The sequence below is a fragment of the Urtica dioica genome, chromosome 7, assembly GCF_054948205.1.
Source record: "Urtica dioica subsp. dioica isolate 48M chromosome 7, U.dioica_male_clone48M_v1_H2, whole genome shotgun sequence".
Lineage (NCBI taxonomy): Eukaryota > Viridiplantae > Streptophyta > Magnoliopsida > Rosales > Urticaceae > Urtica > Urtica dioica.
The window spans coordinates 40,381,946-40,408,961 of NC_142762.1; the positions used below are offsets into that span (position 1 = coordinate 40,381,946).

General features: G+C 37.5%; 3 protein-coding genes across 3 annotated transcripts; 1 reads left to right on the top strand and 2 right to left on the bottom strand.

Moving 5' to 3' along the window:
* Positions 1–107: 107 nt before the first annotated feature.
* IAA29 (indole-3-acetic acid inducible 29) lies at positions 108–2,437 on the bottom strand. The gene is made up of 4 exons (XM_089620479.1): positions 2,037–2,437; positions 896–1,185; positions 708–804; positions 108–429 (listed from the first exon to the last, which is right to left on the bottom strand). The coding sequence occupies exons 1-4, from the start codon at positions 2,312–2,314 to the stop codon at positions 381–383; spliced, it is 714 nt and encodes a 237-aa protein (XP_089476605.1). The 5' UTR covers positions 2,315–2,437; the 3' UTR covers positions 108–380.
* An 11,982-nt stretch (positions 2,438–14,419) lies between these two features.
* Positions 14,420–15,532, bottom strand: LOC149391578 (uncharacterized). The gene has a single exon (XM_089620015.1). The coding sequence runs from the start codon at positions 15,530–15,532 to the stop codon at positions 14,420–14,422; it is 1,113 nt and encodes a 370-aa protein (XP_089476141.1).
* An 8,071-nt stretch (positions 15,533–23,603) lies between these two features.
* LOC149391579 (Nucleotide/sugar transporter family protein) lies at positions 23,604–26,826 on the top strand. The gene is made up of 10 exons (XM_089620154.1): positions 23,604–23,935; positions 24,287–24,363; positions 24,921–25,082; positions 25,178–25,311; positions 25,384–25,514; positions 25,619–25,663; positions 25,738–25,835; positions 25,943–26,050; positions 26,148–26,204; positions 26,310–26,826. The coding sequence occupies exons 1-10, from the start codon at positions 23,770–23,772 to the stop codon at positions 26,382–26,384; spliced, it is 1,053 nt and encodes a 350-aa protein (XP_089476280.1). The 5' UTR covers positions 23,604–23,769; the 3' UTR covers positions 26,385–26,826.
* Positions 26,827–27,016: the final 190 nt, after the last annotated feature.

Consider the following 27,016-nt stretch of genomic DNA (forward strand, 5'->3'; position numbering starts at 1 on the left):
TCTAAAATGCCCTTTCTTTTGGGGTGCTTCAAACTTCAAAGCATTAAAATACTAATAAACATTTTAGCGCTACATTGATTATAGTTTTTCTTCTGGTGATTCTTATTTGAATTTTGCTTATGATCCCAATCAATCATCATCTGGTCTAATAGGCTAACATCACATTGACATATTAGATTTATATATAATAATATTATGCATCCTCTTATTTCATACAAATTAATACTACTTTATTAAGAACATCGCTATTACTTCACTAATAAAGTAAAAACTAATACACTACGCATACTTGAAAACAACCAAATCTTGATATCCCAGTAATAAAAAAAAAATAGAGATTAATCCTTAAAATTACACCAACTATATATCCAATTCAAACGTCATTTCTTCGTTACTACCTCCAATCGCTGCACAGACTTGACGAAGCTTCTGCATAGATTAATAATTAAATTATTAAATAAATCATTGACAGGTCAGACCAAACCAAACTTTACTTCAAAAGAACAAACATACCAAACCAAAATAATATAAAGATACACTGCAATATTCCTTACCCATACAGTACCAATCACGTACCTACTCTACCTTTCATGTCTAATATGTATATCACAATAACCTATTATTGCTATCAAGTTCATTAGTACCCAAGTAGCCTAATAGATAAGGAAAAATAAGTGAGATGTAATTAGAAATAATGGATCACATACTTCCAAGGAACATCTCCTGCGAGAAGCCAATCGCCTTCTTTATCTTGATAAGCAAGCGTGTGATTTTCAATATCCTTTCCACTAAATTCTTGATCATCTGTAATATTAAAAGGAAAATTAAATTAATATCAACATTTTAGATATCATATATAAATATATGACCATGATATCACTAATTATTTACTCACAGTTGGAGAACATGGCAACCAAGGAGAGTTTGAGTGAATGGTAAGATCTGTGGAGGCTCAGGTCAACCTTCCTTGCTATTGCGAAGCCTTCCATTTTGACTTTTACGTACGTTGATGATATGTAGTTGTTTGTCTCGGTAGATGATGATGACGAGGATGCGGGGTTGACTCTAATCCTGGCCGTCGGTCGCTTCTTGATCTGACGGCCACCGTGGTGTTGGAGGAGTTCTTTCTTTCTGGAGGTTTTGATTGGCGGCCACCCAATGATGTAATTTTCTTTATCAGTGTCACTGTTGATATATATATATATATATATATATATATATATATATATATATATAGTGGTTAATGTTGAAGAACTAGAGATTCAAAGAGAAAAGAGAGAGTGATAAGAGAAAATACAAAGTCTGGGTACTAAAGTAACCTTACAATAAATAAAATACTATAATACTATGCTAATAAATGTATTGATTTGAATTTTGAAGCCGTGAATTTTTTTTATTTGTTGGGGTATAAAACTTTAGGATAAAGATTAGTTGAAATCAAATTGGAAGAGAATAGTTTATGGATTAAAACAGTGATCATGAATGTTCTTTAATTTGCTTTAACAGAGGCTGATCTTTAATATTTTAATAGCTGTAGTATATTTTGTGGGAAAAAAAGGAGTTGGGAGTTGAATTAAAGCGCAATTTTAATAGCTCTAGTAAAGTTTAAGAGGAAAAAGTGGTGATGGTTTTTAAGAAGCTTTAAATTGTAGCAAAATATAAGAAGCTTTAAAATCACAAACAATGATCAAATTAAAATAACTTGCTGTATTCTTATTTAAGCGGTGGATTTGAAAAAAAAAAAAAAAAAAAGAAGAAGACTGCTTTTTACAAATAAATCAAAACAAAAATATGTCCTATATAAAAAGGTTTAATGAAATAAAAAGAAAGGATTCACACACAAAAAAAAAAAAAAAAAAAAAAAAAAGATAGGTTAAGGTTGTTAGCGATCATCTTCTTCCTTTCCCTCCTTGTTTGAAAGGCATCAATTTTGAATCCTCGGTTAAAAATTAAAAACATTTTGGCAATACTCACGTGATTAGCCATTAGTTAGTGAAGTGTATATAATACATAAACCAAGGAGAGAAGAGAGTTACACGTTGATAGGGCAAGAAGTGTTTGGGGACGAGTGACCCTTTTCACCGCCGTCGTCATTGGGCTGGCCGTGCCACACCAACAAACTATGATCAGCCACTGAGACGTTGTCTCCGAAAGCCTCGTCGAAACCGCGCTTATTATTATTATTATTGGTTTTGCTTTCGGCGCATATAGAGTCGTCCAAATCTCCTTTGCAGGCCATTACTCGGCTGTAACGGTGATCACCATGATGATGACCTGGAAGTGCCAAACCTAGTTGAAGCTCTATACATAACATATCTCTATATGGGGATTGACAAATGGAAATGATTACAATTATGATATTTGAAGATGGAAAGAAGAAGCGTGAGCGATCATATATATATAGTTGTGTTTGTGTGTGTAATGAGATATTGGAAGGTTGAAAGGGAGGAATAGATATAGGAGCGAGAGTAGTGTTGTGGAAGACAGGAAAAAGAGGGACAGCAATGGGAGATGGGTCGGCTAAAAGAGTGGCACTGATTTTGACGTCTTTACTAACGTGCCGGGACCGGTACTATCTACTGCCCCATCTCTCTCTCTCTCTCAAAAAGTGTAATTTTTTTTTTTTTATATATGTTAGAATTAGGGTAAAACACTAGCAAATGGAGATTTTGAACAGTTTCTTCCAAGGCACAAAATAATTCTATGTGGGATCAAAACTAACCCTACGGGTTAGTTGACCATGAAAATATCATTTTATTTCAACTTACGTATACAAAAATGTCATTTTAACCACGCCTGGCTAAACATATTTATAGGTCTAAAGTAAAATTTTAAAATTAGGCCCAAATTTGAGGGTAGAGTAATATTGTACTGAAGTATTTAATTGCTTCAGGGAAAGTGAAACCCTTCTATCTTATTGTTTTTATATTTATAGCTTTAACTTATGTAATTACAACCAAGATACATGTAGCTTTTATTTATATTTAATGTTTTTAAAGGGGCAGAAGTCGTCAACCTAACCTGATTAATGGCAATTATTTAAAAGTCAAGTGTATATTGACTTTATTTGGTGTTTGAACCATTTCATATTTTTTGGGCCTTTTCTTTTCTTGCCGGCCTAAAGCAAATGAGGACTCTTAAGGTTGAGTCGGACTTGATTGTAACGAAACTTAGAGGAAGACAACAAATCTGTATCCCTATACAAGATTACTATTCCAAATAACCGACCACGTAAATAAACACATAAATATCATAAATTGGAGTAGTAAAAGAATTTCCATGGCATGGTCGTTGGCTCAAAGCGCAAAGAAGTCTAAAACCGGACTAAATTAGATGTATTGGTGTAAAACGGATTGGTCCGATTCTATTTTTATTTGATCTAGTTGGATCTCAATTTTTTCAGACCATTTAAAACGTTGCAATGTGATATAAAAATTGATTTGGGACATGACTCGATCGTGTACACACAAAACCAATTTTTGCATGGTTATCCATGCATGTATATATAGTCTATTTATATTTATTTAATTATTTTGTGGGAATATAGATTATTTACTTAATCGTGCTCAACTTGGTTATCTTTATCTGTTCGAATGGATATGTGAAAATTTCATGGAGTTCTCTCAACAACGATATAACACGTGACCTTTATAAATTCTTATAAGTTTTCATCTCTTTTCAATAGCATGATCATAATGATATGGATTTTAGCATATTCATCCAATGCTTATATTAGGGTAGATTTACGTCATACCATAAAATAAGTAGAGCATATATTACTTTTGAATAAATAAATTTACATCATTACTGATTTAGCCTTTAAAATGGATAAATAAAAAGCGCTTGTGCATGAGACACGTTTTTCCATCTTAAGATTATCTTATAAACTAGACTACATCATAACCTAAAGTAGTTATCCAACAAATGTGTGGCCTATAAAAGTTTAAAACTTTACTTGGGCAATATAATTTAATAAAAAAAAAAAGGTTCTGCATAAGAGCACATTTAAATATATATTGCTCCATTAAGTATATACGTGCGCATTACTTAATCTTATCAAAACCTTAAACAACTTTTTAATTTGTCGGCAAACACCCGTCAAACACCTATAGAACTCCATCTTTTTAAACATATCCATACGATGATGCGTCCCAATTACCAAAAACACATATATTCTTGATCTAATTGATAGACGCGAAGACAAATCATATAGATTATGATTCCCATCAATTAGTGTTGTGAAAGTAAATAAAAGCAAAACCATTTTTTTTTTTTTCTCGGTTGAAACTAGTAAAGGATTCCCTATGTCGGAGCTCACCTCTACAGTCTCAATCCAATAATGCATGGGAGAGAAAAAGAAGGTTATGGGCATGTATTAATTAGTACACAATATATATATATATATATATATATATATATATATGCCATTAGATTTAGACAAAACAAATTATATACGTTTATTGGTATATGTTCTTTGCCGTGTGTTCATGCATACAAGTGTAGGGCTCAATATTGCCGGGCATCAAGTTTTGTTAGGGTTATAATTGGGAAAATGAAAGTGATGCATAATAGTTTTATTTAAATAAATAATGTGATAAATTATATTTAAATAATTGGTGCAAACTACTAGAGTATTAATTTCGAGCAATTAAAGTTTAAAATTAAATCAATTCCTACGTTGCATTAAAAACAAAAAACAAATTTAAAAGCTAACAAAAGAAGATAAATCTTACGACATATATAAAATCATCCGAGCGAGTGTAGTATACATACATACATATATTGACATATTGCAATATCAGTAGTTCAGTAGTACGTAGTATATACCGTGTAATTAAGTTTCGCACATTTGATATTATTCTACATATATAGATATAATTATATAATTATGCAGACAACTATTTGAGCATTGTGAAGTCCACGTGAAAGATCGGGTCATAGGACTCGACATGTTTAATGAGGAAAGTAATAATTCTCCGGAACCCACAATACGTGTTTGTGTTTGGCTAAGCAACAATGTTTTTATGCTCCAAAAATTAAAGCACACAACACTGCCATGACATTGCCCAAACTCGATCGGACGATCGACCGATAGGTCTCATCACTTCTCTCTGGATTCTACATCTCAACAGCTCGACCAAAAATTACATGTCTCACACACGCTAGCTACGCCCTTTTCTCTGTCTAGATAGCTGGCACTATAACGCGTACGTACGTACAACTATATATATATATATATATATATATATATATATATATATATATATATCTGTGTGCTCGATAAGTTACTGTGTGCATGTATGTATGATCTATATATCGTCATTATCTGTACCATTTGGGAGACTTTAATAGTGCACAGCACAAAAATTGATCATGAGTGTTCCACCATTGCTTGGCTTGTCAATTTTGGTAGTTGAGAGAGAGAGAGAGAGAGAGAGAGAGAGAGAGAGAGAGAGAGAGAGAGAGATCATCAAATAAGGCTAGCAATAACTAATAACTAGCTATAAGTTGTGTTGAAGTATGGAGGTTAATGGATCAAAAACTTTACGATAATGACGGGCTTAAATCTTATATTATAAGAGTTATTAGTCAAAGGTATTTTGAAAATTTCAGGTTTGTCAATTAGTCTTAATTTTCTCTTTTAAATATTATGTGTGTCTATATATATACTTTGTAGGGAGCAAGTGAGAATTGTAAACAACTCTAATTTGATTGTTAGTAAACTTGCACCGATAAGTGTACATAATTCTCGTATTGATGGTGAATCACTGTAAATAAGTGTGTTATTTGTTCTTTAGAATTAATTGTTTTCTGGTTTAAGTCGAGATTTTGGACTCAAATCTTAAATAAGAATATAATTTATATAAATGTATAAATAAATATTTACGTACTTGAAGAGCAACAATTGAATTTTTGTATATTTATTGAGCAAGTGGAAGAGAATATGGGCAATGTGGGAGCTCCACCACGGTTTCCTTGAGTTTGAGTACTTACCCACGTGATGTTGGTCGTCGAATATAGTTTATGTCTACACTAAATGTTCGATGAATATTTTTTTTTTAAATAATAATAATACCCTTTTCCTAATTCCCTTTTCTTGTCTATTTTCTTGAACTTCCAAAAACTATGTCTATATATATGTACACATTTATATGGTAAGCAAATGACTTTATATCATTATTAGATGATGCCAGGTGTGCATAAAGTACGGAGTCAAAAATCAAACACAGAAAAAATAAAATGTATGAAAAAAGTAGGGTTACATAAATAAATAAGAAACACATAAATATTATAAATACCTAGTGGTTATATATAATATACTTGGTAACTGTGCATATTATAACATTCTTTTTACGTTCTATCATAAATAGAAAGAAGCTTATACCGATGTTAAGATATATAATAGAATTCAAGTTACATATTCAAGGAATTATTTTTTAAAAATAAAGTGCTCTTGGGTAAACATCTAACTTATTGTATGAAATTGATATGCATAGCTAGGGATCAAATTCGGTAAATTGAGATTCCAATTAGTTCGTTTCCTTTATAGTGTAGACACAAGGACTTTGTTTTCTCGTCAGACTCAGGTTCAATTCGGACCAAATAAAGCCAAACCCTAAAATATATTCGTCATATTTAGTCATTTAATGATCGCTCGTGTTGACAAAGAGCTTTCGATCTAACTATATGATATATATAGTTCATTATATGCGAATTTAGTTGGTCCACATTTTAGTGTGCATGCAATACATATACATTATACCCTCTGTAGAAGGGCAAAGGACCACATAACCATGAATTCCATCAATAGTGGACACAGCATATTCTGATAAGCTAAAATTAAATGTAATAAAAAGTGTATGTGACGCTTTTCTTCTTTTGTCGTTTCTTGATTAATTAGCTAGGTCCCATAAAACAAAGCATATATATATATATATATATATATATATATATAAGTAAATAGTTACATTTTGACATTATTAAATAACAAACCTTTCGTATATCTTAAGTAAATAACCACTTTTATATATTTATAAACGTAAATCTTAGATAAATAACAACTTTTATATTTATTAAGTCACGTCATCTTTATGGTTATTTATTTAAGATTTACGAGACGTTAATTATATAGCAATTCAAATATTTTAGTTAACTATTTACCTAATTATATATATATATATATATATATATATATATATATATATATATATATATATACACACACACGTAATGAAATAGTACTACACAAGTTTACGCTTAGAAGAAATGAGAAGCTTATTTCTCCAAGGTACTTTCACTTTCAATCGTGTCACATTCACTTCAAAAACATCTCTCCATACATACAGGTGTGTTGCTTCGCTCCAAATTCCAATCACCTGATTAATCAAATATATAGAAGAAGAAAAAAAAAACACTTGACAAAGTAAAGGATACATTCAATTATTAACAAAATTGGACAAAAATCTGAACATGTCTTTGTTATTATATCTAGATTCATTCCCAAATACACTAAAGTTACTATATAGTCAAGAACGTGGTGATATCAGTGGTGATATATAGCTATATTATAATAAGCTCCACTCTTTTTGTCATTAGGGTTGCAGACATTTTCCTTTTTTTAACGATATTTTGTTTACACTTTTAAGTTGTTACCATATGTAAGAATTTGGGGGCCAACATATTGCTTTGGACAAGTCTATTAATCGGATAAGATCGATGTTACAAGTTACAACTATATATATTGTAGTGTTTACTTAAGACTATGACTCATGAGAATGTGCAAACAATGCTATTGTTGGCTTGTTAGGATTTCCATCCCAGCATGTTTGTCTCCTTTGTGCCCAAAATGCGACATCCAAGCTACCCAATATGATTAATTTCCTCTCAATATTTTTTAATTTGGGTTGGACAATATCATATACAAATTACCTAGCTAACTAATAGTGAGAAAGACTTGCCATTATTACAAGTACAGTGTGAAGATCATGTATGTATAACATTATTGTTTATATCCCGATTTATTTATCATAATTAGTTAGTCTAGTATGATTTTTGTTCTCTCTCTCTCTCTCTCTCTCTCTCTCTCTCTCTCTCTCTCTCTCTCTCTCTCTCTCTCTCTAGTTGTATTATTTTTATCTTATTGGGAGCTACTTATTGGTCTTAGTACAGTTGATTATATTCATATCATCATTGGTTTTGTTTAAATCTTAGAAACCTGCCGCAAAAAAGGTCGTTTTCCATTATGGTGGGAATTATGGGACAAGAACAAATATATTGTTTTGTTTTTCATGGACATATATTATGGGTTTTAATAATAATATTTATTTAATTCGATTATATATATCAAGGTTATATGTGTATATAGTTATACAAATATATAGTTATATACATATATATAATTGTATACATATATAATTATATATATATATATACATGTAACGCGCGTTGCTGCAGAATAATTAATATATTTTAGTCTGGATGAAGATATATAGAGACATGTCCATAAATATTTAGGTTTGAAAAAAATGAATTTAAATTTTTTTGGAGATATTTTAATCTTTCTGATAAAAAAAATAAAAATCGGTACGAATGACCACTACTTGTGTCTAGGGTCCAATCTCTTATTTAAAAAAAAAAGTTTTTCTAACAAAAATTGTTAATTGAATAGTGTTTTGTCTCTAGAGAAGATTCCTCTACTTTATATATATAATATAATATATTCTTGTCTATTTAGAGGAGTGTAGAACAAAAGGCTTTAACATAAAATAGCCATTTAAGTTTTTAATAAGTGGCCATTGAGTTTATTATTTCTTTCATATAAGATGACTAATGTTGCCTTATTTACAGAATAAATAAAAATCGGTATTATAAGTGAAAAAGTATGTGTATTATTTTAGTGAGGTCTCTTAGTTTTAGAAAGTTAAGCAATATCAGCTAATCTATCAGGTTAATGCAACAAATTAAAACTGTAAATAAAGAGACATAGAATTGATAACCAAGTTCGGTCAATCGTGCCTATTTCTAGAGGGATGATACTTCCGGTGGAAAAGAGAACTTCACTAACTGGTAGAATAAGTACAACGACAGACAACTTTGAAAGATCATCTTTCAGGTTTTCTAAACTTCAAAACTACCCAAATAAATTTTAACCAAGGCTCTCTCTGTTTTTGAGCTCCCCTCACTTTCCACTCAACTCACTCACCAAGTGATTAAACAATGCTTATAACAATGCATGTTTTACAGTACCAATACAACAAAGCCCAATAACAGAGTAACATCACACAAAGAACAAGGTATTTCAGCTATGGCAACTATGATAAAACCCTAAGTGTAATCCTACTCAAGAGGGTAAGCATTCATTTTATATGACATCATCCTAGCTCAGAGTCTTTTGCTAGGGTTTCCCAATGCAATCGATGAAACCTCATTGGTCGATCAGAAAAAAATGCGAAAGCAAATCAGACAAAAAATACTTTGCAAAAATTTCTCTTCAAAGATCATGACATGAGTTTAGACATCACATGTCACATCACAAATGTTCCAACATCATAGAGAACAACAATTTTGCCCATAACAAAAACAATCAATCCATGATAGCAATAATGCATGGCACATTACAAATAAATAAAAGCAAATCACCCATTTCATAGGAAAAATATTTAAGTGGTTAAAGAAATCTTAAAATTTGAAACTGAAAAAAATAAGGGAAATTATAACATAAAAAGGGCAACTTTACATTCTTCATTCACTCTATTTTTTTAGCGTCCTTCCTCACACCATAAAAAACTGTTAGTTTCTCCATTAACAAAAAGAATTTGTGAACAAACAAACAATATTATTAGTTTTAGTCACTTGGAGATTAGTAGTTGTATAATGTCTATGTTTGTGCACATATCTAAATCTATCAAAATATGGAAGTAAATAGTAAAATGCACATTGTGTATATTTTGAGATTTGGTTAGCTTGTAGATGTTAGTTTTTGAGTGGATAATGTGAAAAATTAATGGCCTGATTATGAGTCTTTTTTTTTTCCTTAAGATTTTAGGATGATAAACTCTTTAGTTTGCAGTCTTTAGTTAGGATTAAAATTATTGCAAGGAATTAACTTCTTTTACTTGGTTTTTACGGGTTAATTTTGGATTCCATCATCTACTGCTTCTCTCTAACATTAGGTTTGACAACATATACTAGAGCTCTATTGTACAACTGGTTTTCATATTGCACAACTGGTTTTCCCTATGAATCAACACGTACATGGGCTTCGAACGATCTCTCCATGAATTAGTCTCTAAAACTTCACAGTTGACATGATGTGTAGGCATTACCATTAAGCCATATAACAAAATTTTAACATGCACATTGAGACCTGTTATGGCATCATTTTTCGTATGGGAAAAACGACAATCCAAATGCAAAAACGACGCAAAAACGGAGGACCCCTCCGCCAGGACCATCAAAACCAGAGGATCCCTCCGGTAATACTCACAAAACCGGAGGATCCCTCCGGTAGAACCCACAAAACCGAATGACACCTCTGGTAAAACTGACAAAACCGGAGGATCCCTCCGGTAAAGCTCACAAAACCAGAGGATCCCTCCGGTAAAACTCACAAAACCACAGGATCCCTCCGGTAAAGCTCACAAAACCGGAGGATCCCTTCGGTAGAACCCACAAAACCGGAAGATCCCTCCGGTAAAACCTACAAACCGGAGGATCCCTCCGGTAAAATCCACAAAATCGGAAGATCCCTCCGGTAAAACCTACAAAACCGGAGGATCCCTCCGGTAAAATCCACAAAACCGGTGAATCCCTCCGACCAAGTTTCATAACTTTGCACATTAAAAATCCTATAAATACCCCTTCATATTTTCATAAAAGAGGATCCAAAAAATTCCAAGAGAACAAAAAGCTCTCAAATCTCACAAGCCTCTAGAAGCTCTCAAAACTCTCAAATCTCTCAAAATTCTCAAAAGCTCTCAAAACACCAAAAAAACCGGAAAAGATCAAGAACAACAAAGAAGATGAAAAATTCAACAAGAACACGAAGAACATGAAGAACACGAAGAACTTGAAGAACGTAAAGAACGTGAAGAACACGAAGAACGTGAAGAACACGAAGGCCGACTATTGGCGAAGTGACGAGGAGTCGGAAACCACTTTCCGGTGAGACAAAGACGACGAGAATAGAAAAACTTCACCACACCTAATTTACGTGCAGTCATAGGGTCCGGCCCTAGATCGAACCACAGACGGTTCTGAATGCTAATCCAAAAACGCGATTAACAAGACCTACTACCGCTCAATTAGTTGACAACATGACATATTTTGTAGTATGTCAATGAAACAATTGTGTATTGCGATATTTCCGTACGCAAGTCCACGTAGTTGCTCAAGTAATAAAGTTCGTAAGTACGAGTCGATCCCATAGACTTTATTTAACCAAAAATCAAACGAGCTAGTAATGAATTGTACTCAAAGTAAACAAGGAGATTATTATCTGTTAATGCGTTTTTCTGATCAACATTCACGAGACACATGTCGGGGTGCAAGCTTGCGACGTGTATCGATCTTAAGTTGCAGGCATCGAATCTCTTATGGCTCCGAATGGATCGTAACAGGTCGAAGATATCTTGTGGCGTTACGACTGTAGTAGAGACCTTCGGGAACTCGACGTGGATGTCGTGGTTTACCGTGATCTTCCTTTTCCTTATCTGAAATAGAATAGACAAAGGGTGATATGTAATGGAATGTTCCTCTTACTAAGTGAAGAACATGAGAATTGGCTTTCTCAAGTTCTTGGACACTTTTTTAGAGGAAATATAATGTGGCATAATTTCAGCCTTTGTTTGTGAAAAGAAATATGAGAGGGAGAGATAATAATTCTTCTTCAATTCTAGAGAGAAAGGAAGTAGATCATTCATCTTTTGTGTTTTTCTAAATCAAAGGTGAAGGATGTGGAGTAACTCTAGCATTATTTTGCGGGTATGTGCAGAGTGCATTTTTAGAGAGAGAAAGAGAGAAAGAAGTTAGAGAGAAAAGTTGTAGTATTTTTCTTTTCTTAGAATGAGTTGTCCTTCTTCTTCTATATCATGGATGGTATTTATAGGAAGAGTTTAACTTTAACTTTTCTCAAATGGTGGTTTCACACTATGTGAACATTAGGGGCTCAGAGCCGTTAGAGGCTCTACCTCCAGAGCCGTTTTGCGGCTCAGCCTCCAGAGCCGTTTTGCGGCTCAGCCTTCAGAGTCGCTTATGGGAACGTTTCGGGCTCGGAGCCGTTAGAGGCTCTGCCATCAGACTCATCTGTGGCTTAGCCTCCAGAGTCGTTTTACGGCTCAGCCTTCAGAGTCGCTTGTGGGAACGTTTGAGGCTCAGAGCTGTTAGGGGCTCTGCCTTCAGAGCTATTTGTGGCTCAGCCTCCAGAGTCGTTTTGCGGCTCAGCCTTCAGAGTCGCTTGTGGGAACGTTTGGGGCTCAGAGCCGTTAAGGGCTCTGCCTTCAGAGCCATTTATGGCTCAGCCTCCAGAGTCATTTTGCGGCTCAGCCTTCAGAGTCGATTGTGGGAACGTTTGGGGCTCAGAGCCGTTAGGGGCTCTGCCTTCAGAGCCATTTGTGGCTCAGCCTCCAGAGTCGTTTTGCGGCTCAGCCTTCAGAGTCGCTTGTGGGAACGTTTGGGGCTCAGAGCCGTTAGGGGCTCTACCTTCAGAGCCATTTGTGGCTCTGCCTCCATAGTCGTTTTGCGGCTCAGCCTTCAGAGTCGCTTCTGGGAACGTTTGGGGCTCAGAGCCGTTAGGGGCTCTGCCTTCAGAGCCATTTGTGGCTCAGCCTCCAGAGTCGTTTTGCGGCTCAGCCTTCAGAGTCGCTTGTGGGAACGTTTGGGACGGGCTCTGCCTTCAGAGCCATTTGTGGCTCAGCCTTCAGAGTCACTTGCTTGTCGTTTTTTTATTTATTAAGAGTGTCATTTTTCACTTGTGAAATATAACGACATAACATTATCCCCCCAGTTTCACGTGTAACTTGTCGTGCGAGAAACTTTATAGTCTGGTAGAGTCTTTTCTTTGCCTTTTTTTTGTAGATGGCCTTTAGGAATGGCAACAGGTACGGGTTTTAGTGGGTACACCATTACCATACCCGTACCCGCCAAAAATAATACCCGTTAGCCCATACTCGTTAACCCGTTTATTTAAACGTGGCGGGTAACGGGTATACCCGCCGGGTGATGGGTGCCAAAAATATGCACCCGCTAACCCGCTTTTTTTAATAAAAAAAATTCGACTCATATTATAAGAAAAAAATTGTCACTACTACATAGGTTATATTGTAGTATAAAAGCTGAAATTATATGTGTGAGAGTACGTATAAGTTATATCGAAATTCTATGATTTTTTTTTAATGTTTACGGGTCGGGTATGTTATTTCCGCCACCCGACCCGTACCCGCTAAATATGATAACGGGTATTACCCGTTAACCCATTTGAGCGGGTATCACCCGGCCCGTTTAGTTCGGATACCCGACGGGCTAACGGGTTTCGGATTAAACTTCCATTCCTAATGGCCTTTGTGTATGCTCGTCCGAACCGCGAAGGGTCTGACTATATGCTTTTTGGCTTGCTTGTTTGGATCGCTGGGATTCGATCTTCTTCAAGTTTAGGTGAAATTTACTCCAAGTAGTGCAACAGCCTTAACCGCTTGCACCCGGGTACAATCTCGGTTTTAGGCTAAGCGCGCTCAAAACTCTTGGATTGGGGCTTCGCCTATCTTTGGATCGTTCCGCGGTGCTCTGGGTACGGGGTTTTACACCACTTGATGATGATTTCAACCAAGCCATCTGAAGTCGGGATCGAGCGACCCAGAACCACGGAGGTCGAAATGTGTTTGGAGCCACGGGGGCTTTAAGCGACTCGATCACGGGGATCGAGCGACCCTAAACCGCGGGGGTCGGGATTTTTGGAGCCACGGGGGCCTTAAGCGACTCGATCATAGGGATCGAGCGACCCTAGACCGCGGAGGTCGGGATTTTTGGAGCCACGGGGGCCTTAAGCAACTTGATCACGGGGATCGAGCGACCCTAGACCACGGGGGTCGGGATTTTCGGAGCCACGAGGGCCTTGAGCGACTCGATCACGGGGATCGAGCGACCCTAGACCGCGGGGGTCGGGATTTTCGGAGCCACGGGGGCGTTAAGCGACTTGATCATTGGGATCGAGCGACCCTAAACCATGGAGGTTGAGTTTGTGTTAGAGGCAACAAAAGGAGGTCGTTTTTCATTGATAAAAGTCTTTCCACTGAGTGGATTACAAAAGGTTTCCCTTGGTGGGGAATTACATGTGGTGGGACAAAAACGATGGTGATAAAATGGAGAGCATGTTGGGTTTGATCATCGATGCGGATCTCGTTCTTGCTTGGATGGCTTTTAACTTTTAGGTAACAACGTTGAGAGGGGCTCTTACCCTTTGAGTCCCGTTCTCATCGTTCCCCTTGTCCATTGCTTTACCGTGTCGACTTGTCGAGACTTCGGCGTTGTTGGCCATTTTGAGAACGAACTCTTTCAGTTCCCCTCCTTGGATTAATGACTCGATTTGTCTCTTAAGATCGATGCATCCGGAGGTCGGATGCCCGTAACATTGGTGAAACTCACAGTACTTGGAACGGTCTCGTTTGGCGGGGTCGCTCTTTAGAGGCGCGGGAGCGGTAAACTTGTCGCGTGCCAATGCAAGGATCCTCTCAGGTGGGGCGTTCAGCGGGGTGAAATTTGAGTGGTCTCGAAACTTTTCCACCAACAGATGCTTCGAGCCGGTATGGGATCGTTCGGCAGTGTTGGTACGTGTCTTCCTCCTTTTCCAATCATCGGACTCATTGTCATCTCTTCGGCGGTTTCCATGGTCGCTTGTCCTTCGGATCTGGACAAACTCTTCCAGAGTGATGTACTTCTTGGCCCGGGCCGTGAGCTCGGTCATTGTCTTCGACTCTTTCTTTATCAACGAGCTGAGGAAGTCACCGAGTATAAGTCCATCGAGAATGGCAAAAATGGCGTCGCCTTCTTCAAACTTATCAACCTTGTTTGACTCATCAGTGAACCGTGACAAATATTCGCAAAGAGATTCGTTTCTCATCTGCCTGACTGTTCGAAGGTGGCCTTTTCCCAGCTTCTTCTCTCTAGAACCGCTGAAGCGAGCGAGGAAGTTCTGTTGCAGCTCTTCGAAAGATCGAAGGGTTTCGGGCCTTAGCTTGAGGAACCATTGGTAGGCGGGACCACTCAGAGTAAGGCAGAACGCCTGACACATGATCGCTGGTGAGTGTCTCCTCACTCTCATCCACATCTGATATTGTTGAATGTGACATAGTGGATCGGCCTTTCCGTCATATGCGGGAATACGTGGTCGAAGGAAGTCACGTGTGAAATCCTCTGCGAGGATATTAGCTGTGAATGGCGAAGCAACATCTTCCATCATGTTGCGGACATCGGGCGTCAGGGTTTGAGTTGCTCTAATGCCTCGTACCTCGTCCCTCAACTCTTGGAAGAATGTCATCATGTCTGTGTTGTCATTGGGGTCGCCGCGGGGGTAACTCTTATCCTACGTCATCTCTCATTAGACGCTTGGTCGAGAGCCGCGATGTGTGGCGGAGTCGGGTTGGCAAGGATTGGTCCCGTTTCCGCTCGAGGGTTCACTGGTTCAATAGGGGGAGGATTCTGTGGAATCTCTCTTCGGTCGTTGAGCCTTTGCCTCAAGCCTTCGTCATGGCGGGGAGCGGGTCTCGGGTTGTGGACGCGCCTCGGTGGTGCGAACCTTCGAGCGTCCCCACTATCTGCCATGTCTTCTCTGTGGCCTAGGCGATCGAAGACGAACGAACGCGAACGATCCGTTCTAGCCTCAGAGAATGAGCGAGGGCTCCGTGAGGAGGCCGGCTGGTTTTGTGGCCTTTGTTCAACGATTGTTCGGCGAGCCTCGCGGCGTCGGTGAAGTCCACGAACTCCTCGTGCCATTTCAAGGTGATTGTGGCCGATGTCCCGAATGCTCGGATCGGGGGCGTCGCCGCTTTCCTCTTGAAAGGGCTCGGGGGCTTCTCCTTAAGGGTTGTCGTCAAGGCCTTGCTCCGAATCTTGAATCTCGGGTCCCAATGGGACGTACTCCGATGCATCTTGCTCGTCAAATATGTCTTCGACGATGGTGCCTCGACCCTCGATCCTCCCGACAATGCCGGCGAGGCGGAAGAGATTTGTCTCGATCTATTCCATTCGTGCGTCTCGAACGGGTACGGGGAGAGCCTTCTCCCGATGGGTGTCATTTTCTTGTGCTTGGCGAGCTCGGGCCCGAGTGTTGAATGCTACGCTTCCCGCCGGAGGGAGGCCACCCTCAGAGATGGCTAGATGGCTAGCCATTTGTTGCTGGTGGATCTTATGGTCTTCCACGAAAGAAGTGGGTTTGCCGGTGGAGAGCTCGTGGTTGTTCTCGAGATCCCCTCTTTCTAGCGCCAAAATATTAATGCATTTTTCTGATCAACATTCACGAGACAAGTGTTGGGGTGCAAGCTTGCGACGTGTATCGATCTTAAGTTACAGGCATCGAATCTCCTATGGCTCCGAATGGATCGTAACGGGTCGAAGATATCTTGTGGCGTTACGACTGTAGTAGAGACCTTCGGGAACTCGACGTGGGTGGCGTGGTTTACCGTGATCTTCCTTTTCCTTATCTGAAATAGAAGAGACAAATGGTGATATGTAATGGAATGTTCCTCTTACTAAGTGAAGAACATGAGAATTTGATTTTTCAAGTTCTTGGACACCTTTTTAGAGGGAATATAATGTGGCATAATTTCAGCCTTTGTTTGTGAAAAGAAATATAAGAGAGAGAGAGAGATAATAATTCTTCTTCAATTCTAGAGAGAAAGGAAGTAGATCATTCATCTTTTGTGTTTTTCTAAATCAAATGTGATGGATGTGGAGTAACTCTAGCACTATTTTGCGGGTATATGCAGAGTGAATTTTTAGAGAGAGAAAGAGAGAAAGAAGTTAGAGAGAAAAGTTGTAGTATTTTTCTTTTCTTAGAATGAGTTGTCCTTCTTCTTCTATATCATGGATGGTATTTATAGGAAGAGTTTAACTTTAACTTTTCTCAAATGGTGGTTTCACACTATGTGAACATTAGGGGCTCAGAGCCGTTAGAGGCTCTCTGCCTCCAGAGCCGTTTTGCGGCTCAGCCTTCAGAGTCGCTTGTGGAAACGTTTCGGGCTCAGAGCCGTTAGAGGCTCTGCCATCAGACCCATCTGTGGCTTAGCCTCCAGAGTCGTTTTGCGGCTCAGCCTTCATAGTCGCTTGTGGGAACGTTTGGGGCTCAGAGCTGTTAAGGGCTTTGCCTTCAGAGCTATTTGTGGCTCAGCCTCCAGAGTTGTTTTGCGGCTCAGCCTTCAGAGTCGCTTGTGGGAACGTTTGGGGCTCAGAGCCGTTAGGGGATCTGCCTTCAGAGCCATTTGTGGCTCAGCCTCCAGAGTCGTTTTGCGGCTCAGCCTTCAGAGTCGCTTGTGGGAACGTTTGGGGCTCAGAGCCGTTAGGAGCTCTGCCTTCAGAGCTATTTGTGGCTCAGCCTCCATAGTCGTTTTGCGGCTCAGCCTTCAGAGTCGCTTGTGGGAACGTTTGGGGCTCAGAGCCATTAGGGGGTCTGCCTTCAGAGCCATTTGTGGCTCAGCCTTCATAGTCACTTGCTTGTCGTTTTTTTATTAAGAGTGTCATTTTTCACTTGTGAAAAATAACGACATAACATTATCTAAATTACAAATATTAAATAAACAAGAAAGTTAAAATACGAGTGAACGGGTATGAGGAATGCAAGGGCAACGGTTTTGCTAAACTCTCTTATGGTCGGGATTCCTAGAACTATGCATGATTTTTCGGTTCTCTCTCTTCACTAATCACACTCACGTAATATTATCGCTAAATCTCTCTCGAGCATCTAACAAAATGTGTTAATATCGAGTTTTCATCTCGCGATCTCAAACCTTAAAAATATGACAAGCATTACAAACAAGAGGTGCTCACACGATTCCATATCAGTCTAACTATATCTAGCTTAGGAATGTGTTACGGTGAAATAATTCTTATGCACGATCAACCGAATCTTTCTCAAGCATCAAGTCAATCCTAAAAATCATGAATGAGGTAGCTAAACTCATACAAGTATTAAGCACATAATTAATTCAAGCGATAGAGAAGATGAACAGAAAAATTCTTCATTCACGTAAACATGAATCCATAACCATAATCAAGAAAAGTTAAGTCATCACCCTTAAGGGGTTCAGTTCATGGCGTCGACAAGAACTAAATACAAAATAAATAAAACTAACCATGAAAACTAAATTAAAACAACTCATAATAAACGGGAGTTCCAGAATTAAAGAGAATCGGATGGAAAAACGCTAATTTCGGTGGTGGTGGCGATGGTGGTGATGAACAGCTTCTTCTCCGGTCTTTCCTTCTCCCCCAATGAGCCAAACAATCTAAGAAAAACTAAAATAAAGTTTAACTTATGATTCTGAAAGTCTAATATATATAGGGTGCTTTATGTATTTTTGGAGCTTTGGAAGCCATTAAAGCAGATCATATGGCTGAAAATGGAGTAAAGAAGCGAATCGGAAAAGTACAATTGTTAGCACTGCGTGGTGCGCCGTCTGATTTTTTTGCTCTTCGCGGAATGCGTCTGCTGCTCGGATGCTTGCTTATTCTATCTGCTAGTCGGCGCAGTGCGCCACTTTTTTTTTCAATGCGCACCGTTTTTGAAACGAGCACAACTCCTAGCCCGATGTCTGATTCTTAAAAATAAGTATGTGTTGGAAAGCTAAGAGAGAGCTCTATCCAAAATGGTGGAGAGAATTATTCCAGAATATTTGATAAAGAATCTCAAAATAATGCAGAAGATGACATCGTGTTTCTTGTTCCGCTCTAACTTGTTCGAAAAGTCTTCAAATCACCTCAAAAATGCTCTGTAATGTCACATGATGCGCTACTAACCTCCTGAACACCCAAATTACTTTCTCAAACATGAAATCAACTAAAAAACGCATTAATCCACACTAACTCACTCGAGAACGAATTAGATCCAAGCTCGGAAATAGCGTTTAAACACGTATAAAATATTTTCATAATGTACAAACGTTCTTCACGATATATCTCTGATCTAGCAAAGCATTTCACCTCTAATGCCAATTTTATTTTAACTTTTTCTTCTGCTCGATTTGATCTGATAATGGCTTGATCCAAATGCTCGCCTCTTAATGAAAATTTGTCATCAAATCCACAATTTGTTGACATATATATATATATATATATATATATATATATATATATATATATATATTGTATCATCATATCCTCAATTTGTCCACGATTTGTTGACCTACATGTCATCATATCCGTAATTTGATGCCATGTATGTCATAAGGTATGCCATCAAATCTGATGATATATGTAACTGAATCTTGGATTTAATGACATAAATACCATCAAATATTAGTATTCATGGATGCAGTCATGTAAACAAAAAAGTGATGGCCGTGGTGTAGTCGCGAGAGTTCAAAGCGAAGAGGAAGTCGTCGCGGCGGAGGTCGTGGTGGAGTTGGTTGTGAGAGTCCAAACCACCAATCGTAACTCTTAATGTTTACCAATCGTAACTCTTAATATAGTTAGAGAGAGAAAAAAAAAATTAGAAAAATAAAGGATAATTTGAACATTTGAAGTTGGGCCTGCTAAACATTTTTTTTTTATTTTTTTTACTAATTATACTTTTTAGTGTTACATTCTCTTCCCATCCATGTATATGTTAGTCAAAAATGGGACCGAGGACCATAAATTTCTGGGCCGTTTATTATTAAAATTAAAAGCCCAATAGAGTGGGGCTATCATTAACAAATGAAAAGTCTTCGTTGGTCAGTCAAAAAAAAAAAAAAGTAGTCTTCGTTGGTGTGTAACCGATGTATCCTTGCCAATGTTGAAAGATAAAATGGCAGAGACCGAATCAAAATGTCACAAACTTAGATTGGAAAGTAATTTTAAATGATTTATTTGAATCAATGTTTTATAATTCATATTAAGTGATTTTTTATTATCTTCTAAAGAGAAACTAGCTTGAATAACTTTAGATACAAAAATTCTAATATAATATTTTTATTTTCAATTTAATAAAATACCTAAACCAATGGTCTGATTTGAGACTAATTAAATTATTTTGATGTAAAAAAATATAGTTTAATGTGCGTAAATTATCTCCCTAATAGCATGAGAGAAAAAAGTTGATTATGTTCATTTGATTGATTTCCACTACATTCATTCACATGAATGAGACTATTTAGGCGTTTGAAGTGACAAATTAACAACTATAATATTTAACTACATTTAGAATATTCTAGAGTATCTTCTAAGTAGGGATGACAATTTGACCCGTTACCCGCGTTCTGGTCCGTTACCCGATTTATTCGGGTCGGGTAATACCCGTTCTTTTTGGGTAAACGGGTAATATCTGTTAAGGTTTTAACGGGTCCGGGTACGGGTAACAGAATAGTCATCCCGTACCCGGTTACCCGGGACCCGACCCGTTAACTTTTAAATATTCAAAAAGATAATAAATTTTTATATGTTGCAATGAACATGACCAAATTTACAATGAAGATGATCAATTTGCAATGAAGACTTCTTTTGTATTATTTATTTATTTATTTTGAATTTTAATGTTCTTTATATTTATATTGTAGTAGCACTTTGATATTTTTCACATAAATTTTATTATTTTTAAACTTTATATTGTTGATGGATTTTTATTTTATAAACGGGTAAGCGGGTCTACCCGACCCGCTACCCTTTTTTTAAACCGGGTAAACGGGTAACGGGTCCAATATTTTTAACCCGCTTACCCGACGGGTATCCCCGTTACCCGGCCCGTCTCAAAATCCGGGTAAACGGGTCCGGGTAACGGGTAAAAAATTATAGCGGGTACGGGTAACGGAATAGGTGTACCCGGCTTTACCCGTACCCGTTGTCATCCCTACTTCTAAGGATGTATGATATCTGTTCCAATTAGTTCTAAATAATCAAACCCTATTGTATTGCCTAACATGAAGCAAATGGTCCATTTATTGATTGAATGCTCATTATCGATAATTATTTAAAGTTTTTCAATTTCATACATATAGTATTCATATTCGTATTGGAAGCCAGGTATTTTACCTATTTAAATGGGATCTATTATTTATGAAATAGAGATCTAGTAAATGCTAAATGTGAAGTGAAGTATGGCTTTGTTCTTCCATCTTCATTTCCATATTGAATTTCTAAAACCAACTCACAGGTGAAACTGAAAATGACCCTTGCGGTCCAAAAACCAGAGCTTGTTTTCATTTTTCAATATGTAGCACTTTATTTTTCTTTTTTTCTTCTCCAAAGTTTGTAGCAGCCGTTTGATTAAAAAAAAAGTCTTCTGTCTTAAAAAAAAAAAAGTCTTCGGCTATTCCCTCCATAACCAATGGCTATTTTCTTCTACTCATAGCCCACAACATACTCAAGTGTGTTTATTGTAGCTTAATTATTTAAATATGAAAAACATAATCTATAAATCAATTATAATATTGCATACATACTGATTTAGTTGAGTTATTTTTTTAATTATTAAAGAATTAAGTTATAATAATAATATAAAGTATTACCTAAGTCTCCCATTTAATAAATTATGTAATATATCGAATTTTGTAGCAACAAATAATTCTCATACATCTTTAATATATACAAAACAATAAACAAAGAATATAAGAATATTGTAGCAAATCGACCATTAATAAACGTTGATTTTTATAGATTAGCTAACGTTTTGTTAATCTGGGCAATTCGCAATGTTGAGTGTTATTCCGTTATTTTCCAAGATGTGAAATTAGCGGACCACCGAAAAAATAGGCCCACGAAGTGTTGGGCCATCCCTCCAATAACGAAGCCCATTAACTTGATGTGTCGAGATTGGACTAAAGTCGATGCCTCGCCAAATCCCATGAACGGCGTTGAACCGTGAATAGCTTTGAGACGACATCTCAAGAAAAGTCCCGCAACGTCAACTAGGGAATAATCCTTAGACAAAAAGGCTCTATGAAAAACCTCGAAGTGAATTACGTAACAACTCTTAGACCAACAACTCAAGATACTTCAACGAGCTAAAATCCTAAAGTCAAGTCATCAAGAATGCCGTTGAGAAAAATTCATAAATAATATCGCGCGAGGCGATTTATGAAGTAAAAATTCTCAAACCGACGACTTGTCAATAAATCTATTGACAAGATGCAAGCCAAACCATCGTCCATGAAAACCTTCGGCAAGCCTCCAAGTGACAAGACCATCGGCAAACCTACATGACCGAGACTATCGGCACAAAACCATCGGCGCTAGACCATCGGCGAACTTCATGGTCGAGACCATCGCAATAAAACTATCGGCGAGTTTCATGACCGAGACTATCGGCGTGAAACTATCGGCGATCATGACCTTCGGCGAACACAAGCCCATCAGACTATCGGCGTGCAGAACCTCGGCGTACAAACCATCGATCATCTCATAGACTATCGGCGAGACTCAGTGCCGATAGTCTCATGACGATGCTCGGTGTCACGTTTTTGGACAAAGTGCTCAGATTCTAGGCCGTTCTCAAGGGTCTTCAATGATTCTCCATCGTGGCTACAACCTCAAAGCTCACCTATAAATACCCCACCTTCACAAGACATAAGGTAATTGATAAAAAAAACTTGGGAAAAGGCTGCCCAAATCACAACTCGTTTCCTCTCTCTAAAATCCTTAGAGACGAACTTGATATCACCCACCTTGGTACCACGATTGGACTAATGTTGAGCGTCGGAGCGCGCGTCGAGGGGAAACCCTCCGCGTCTCTTTAAGCTTACGTTTTTTCGTTTCTTAGGTGATAGGCTCGATTAGCCCGAAGGACCCGAAGTAACCGAAGGACTCAAAGGTCTCAGAGAATAAAGCGAACCCGAAAACCACTTCAGACGAAACAATTCAAGAAGCAATCAACTTCACCATCTCTCGATCCACGTACGATCATAGGGTCCGGTCCTAGATCGAGCCACGTGTGATTCTAAGTGTTTAACCCGAAAACGGCGTTAACATTGAGCATGCATTCTGTTCTTTGCACAAGATCCCGACTTCTGTCTGACGAGAAATTTTGAAAGCTTGTTTGTTTGAATGAAAATGCAACCTGTTAAAAAAAAAAAACTAAAAAAATTCAAATACCCCAAAAAAATTTAGCTTAGCTTAAAATGGACCAATTCTTTATAGACTGTTAAATAAAACTTTATGTCCAAATGAAAAAATTGCATAGTGCCATGATATAATTTTGATCTAACAATTAAACAAATATATATTACTTTTGATCCATAACCTTAATGGCCACCTAAGAGCGCAGCTCATGAATAATTTAATTGAAATATCAATATATATATATTTTTTTGCTCGGCATTAAAATAACAATATAATTATAAAGGTCACATGATATTATGATAATGATAATAAAACACAATTTAGTATAGTTTGACTATTTAAACCCAAAAAAAACACATGTGGATGTGGTGGGTACGGTGAGGTTTCGGTTCTGTTTTTGGACGTGCGACACCACAATCTCTCTCTCTCTCTCTCTCTCTCTCTCTCTCTCTCTCTCTCTATTTTCGAATACGAGTTTGGTTTTCTCAGCGATCACAGAACTGAGATACCGAAAAAAGAGCGAGTGAGACAGAGATGTCTGTAAAGGGTTCGAATTCTGGGATGTTGCCGATTTCGGATCCTCCGAAGGACGACGGCGACGAGAGAGAGAGGCTCCTCCGACCAGACGACAAGCTTTTCCGAGGATCCGCCATGACCAGGCGCGGAGCTTCTGCTGCCATCTCCTACATGTCTTGCGCTGGTAATACATACATAATATAATATAATATAATACAATTAGATTGAGAAATTGAGCTATTGTGATTGGAACGCTCTCCAATTTCTTCTCATTCCTAGTGTTCCGGTTCTTCAATTTATTTTGTTTGGCTTGGCATATGAACACGACACAGTGCAGAGCTTTTTCTGTGTACTTAATTTAAAAATGTCTATATGAGAATTGATATCTCAATTGTGCTAATCGGAATCGGAACTGGAAAATATGAAGTAGTTCTGAACATATTAAACAGCTTGTTGACATTAGTTGGGGCTTTCTATTTTAATTTTTTATTTTTGTGCGAACAGTCATGAAATTTATCCGTTTTCTGTTTTGCAGTAATGTTGGTAATGTTCAACAAAGCAGCACTTTCGTCGTATAACTTTCCGTGTGCAAATGTCATCACGCTCTTTCAGGTAGATCCTGCTAATTACGATACGACCATTTGTTGAAACTTGGCTCTCTATTCTAGTCTAGTATTCTTCTCCGTAATTTCCGAATTGGAACGGAAAATTACGGCACAGACTATGGAATTGAGCCTTCTTTTGTTCGAGATTCAATTTGAATTCACAGGCCATTAAGAAAATCACACATGCAATCTTGATTCCGACGTTTAAGCTTCATGTTTTATGATGTATCAGAAGATGCCCAAAATAATCATGGTTATTAATTTTCTGGATCAATCTGGACTATGGAACAGCCAACTCGCACTTTTGTCTTAATTATGTTGTCCATGTTCAAAATATATATATTAAATCATTTCCTTCACATTCCATCTGCTCCGGTGTCTCCTTAAACCTCATTCAGTGGTTTAATCTTGCTGTGTTAGTGAATTGTAATTTTCTCTCAAGAGCATATATGACATGGCTTCTCTCGGTTCTTTGTTATTCATTAGTTTCTTACCTTACTGTGATAGTGCAATTATCCAAGTATCTGTAAACTGGTAAACCTGCAATTTTGGATGTTTTTGCAGATAATATGTTCATGTTGTTTCCTCTATATGTTGAGACGAGGGAAATTGATTTCATTCGTGGCCGGTGAATCTTCGGCTATTCCCGAAACTTCCACGATGTTCGTTCCATTGAAAACCATAAAGCATACCCTTCCTATCTCGGGAGCCTATTTTCTTTACATGGTATGCAGAATCGTATTTTTAAATCTGATGAAATTAATTAGTTTTTTGTATTTTTATTTTTAATGTCTATCGACCGCTTAATTTATCCCTGAAAGCTAGCCACCATGGCGTCCGTGCGTGGAGTGAATGTTCCCATGTACACAACCCTAAGACGGACCACAGTCGTCTTTACTATGATAGTGGAGTCGGTATTGGCCCGGCAAAAATATTCACATTCTATAATAGGAAGGTAAAAACGGTGTTGCAGTTATTTGGGCGTATTTACGCTTTTGAGATGTAACTGAGAAATTTAGCGTATCAGTGTTGGATTGATCGTCGTTGGTGCGATTATTGCTGGAGCTCGGGACTTCTCTTTTGATGCATATGGATATTCTATAGTCTTCTTATCCAACTTCACAACTGCAATATATCTCGCCACCATTGCCCGTATTGGTAGTGCTTCTAATCCCATTACTCCTTTGTATATAATATTTTAGTGTAGCTACAATATTTAGTTTTGATATTTATACTAGAGTAAAAAAAAATCTGCTTCTCAGGGAAATCCAGTGGACTCAACAGCTTTGGCCTTATGTGGTGCAATGGTAAGCAAACTTGATTCACTCCATTTAATATCAACCGGGAAAAAAATAATTGAAATTTCATTTTTGCGGAATAGGAATTGTATGCGGACCAGTTCTGCTGATCTGGACGTTTCTCGAGGGTGATTTGAAGAAGACCCTCGATTTTCCATTTCTGTATTCGCCCGGTTTTATGGTAATTTTCTGCGGATCCGTTTTTGCCTCGCTTCACGACGCTCGTTATATCATCGATGATGTTTACAAGTGTTTGATACCTAAATTTATTACTCGTCTCTTCAACAGGCTGTGCTACTTTGCTCGTGTATACTTGCTTTTTTCTTAAACTACAGCATATTTCTCAACACAACACTTAATTCAGCTGTGACTCAGACGATTTGTGGCAATCTTAAGGTTTGTCGCTGGCTATATCTCGCATCATCCGATTCCTCTGCATCACAAATTCAATGAATCTGAAAAACAAGCATATTTTTGTTCTTTCCTTTTCTAGGATCTATTTACAGTGGGCCTTGGGTGGATGGTATTTGGTGGGCTTCCATTTGACCTTGTGAGTATAGACTTTTATTTTGTCGATCTAATGCGTGTATTTCCGCTATCCCTAAATTTTCATTTCCGCTTCTACTGATAAAACCCTTATGCGTATGTATTGTAGTTTAACATTATCGGGCAGCTTCTTGGTTTCATTGGCTCTGGGCTCTACGCTTACTACAAGCTGGTAGGGAAGTAAATCTCGAAGCTTGGTTATTATTTTTTGTTATCTGGAGTTGATCCACTTTCTGCGGGAATCGAAAGAGTCAAAAGCCATATCTGCTGCTTTTGGACTGGATATTTTGGCCGTGAGCTCGGGGACTGAGAAGATGATTCCCCATGGTAGCTTCACTTCTAGATAGAGAATTTTTATTATCAGTCAATTTTTACTCTAATTTATAGTTACACTGCGAGCTACGAATAATATTTATCTTATATTTTCTTTTTCGGGGAAAGGAAGAAGGATTAGATCGTTAACCGTTTTAAGTTATTGTAAAGGTTATTTTACTGGTAGCCATACCAGACCTCTTACAGAGTTGTTCGAGAATGTAATAATGCCCAAGCTGATCTTTTATAAACCCGGAAATTCAAACTTTACGGAGAGCTTAAAGATTAAACTGCAGTTATGCAGTCTTGTATTATATTTGGGGTTTGGCTTGTGCTGTCATGTTTGATTAGTGACGAGAAGCTTTTTTTGAAGCTAAAGAAGAAGAAAAGTAAGAAACATTGGTAACGTGTTCTCTTCCTTGGGTTAATAAAAAATAGAAACAAATACAGATCATCCAATCCCTTGTCTACAAGAAAGGTATTTTATTTTTATTCCTGGCACTA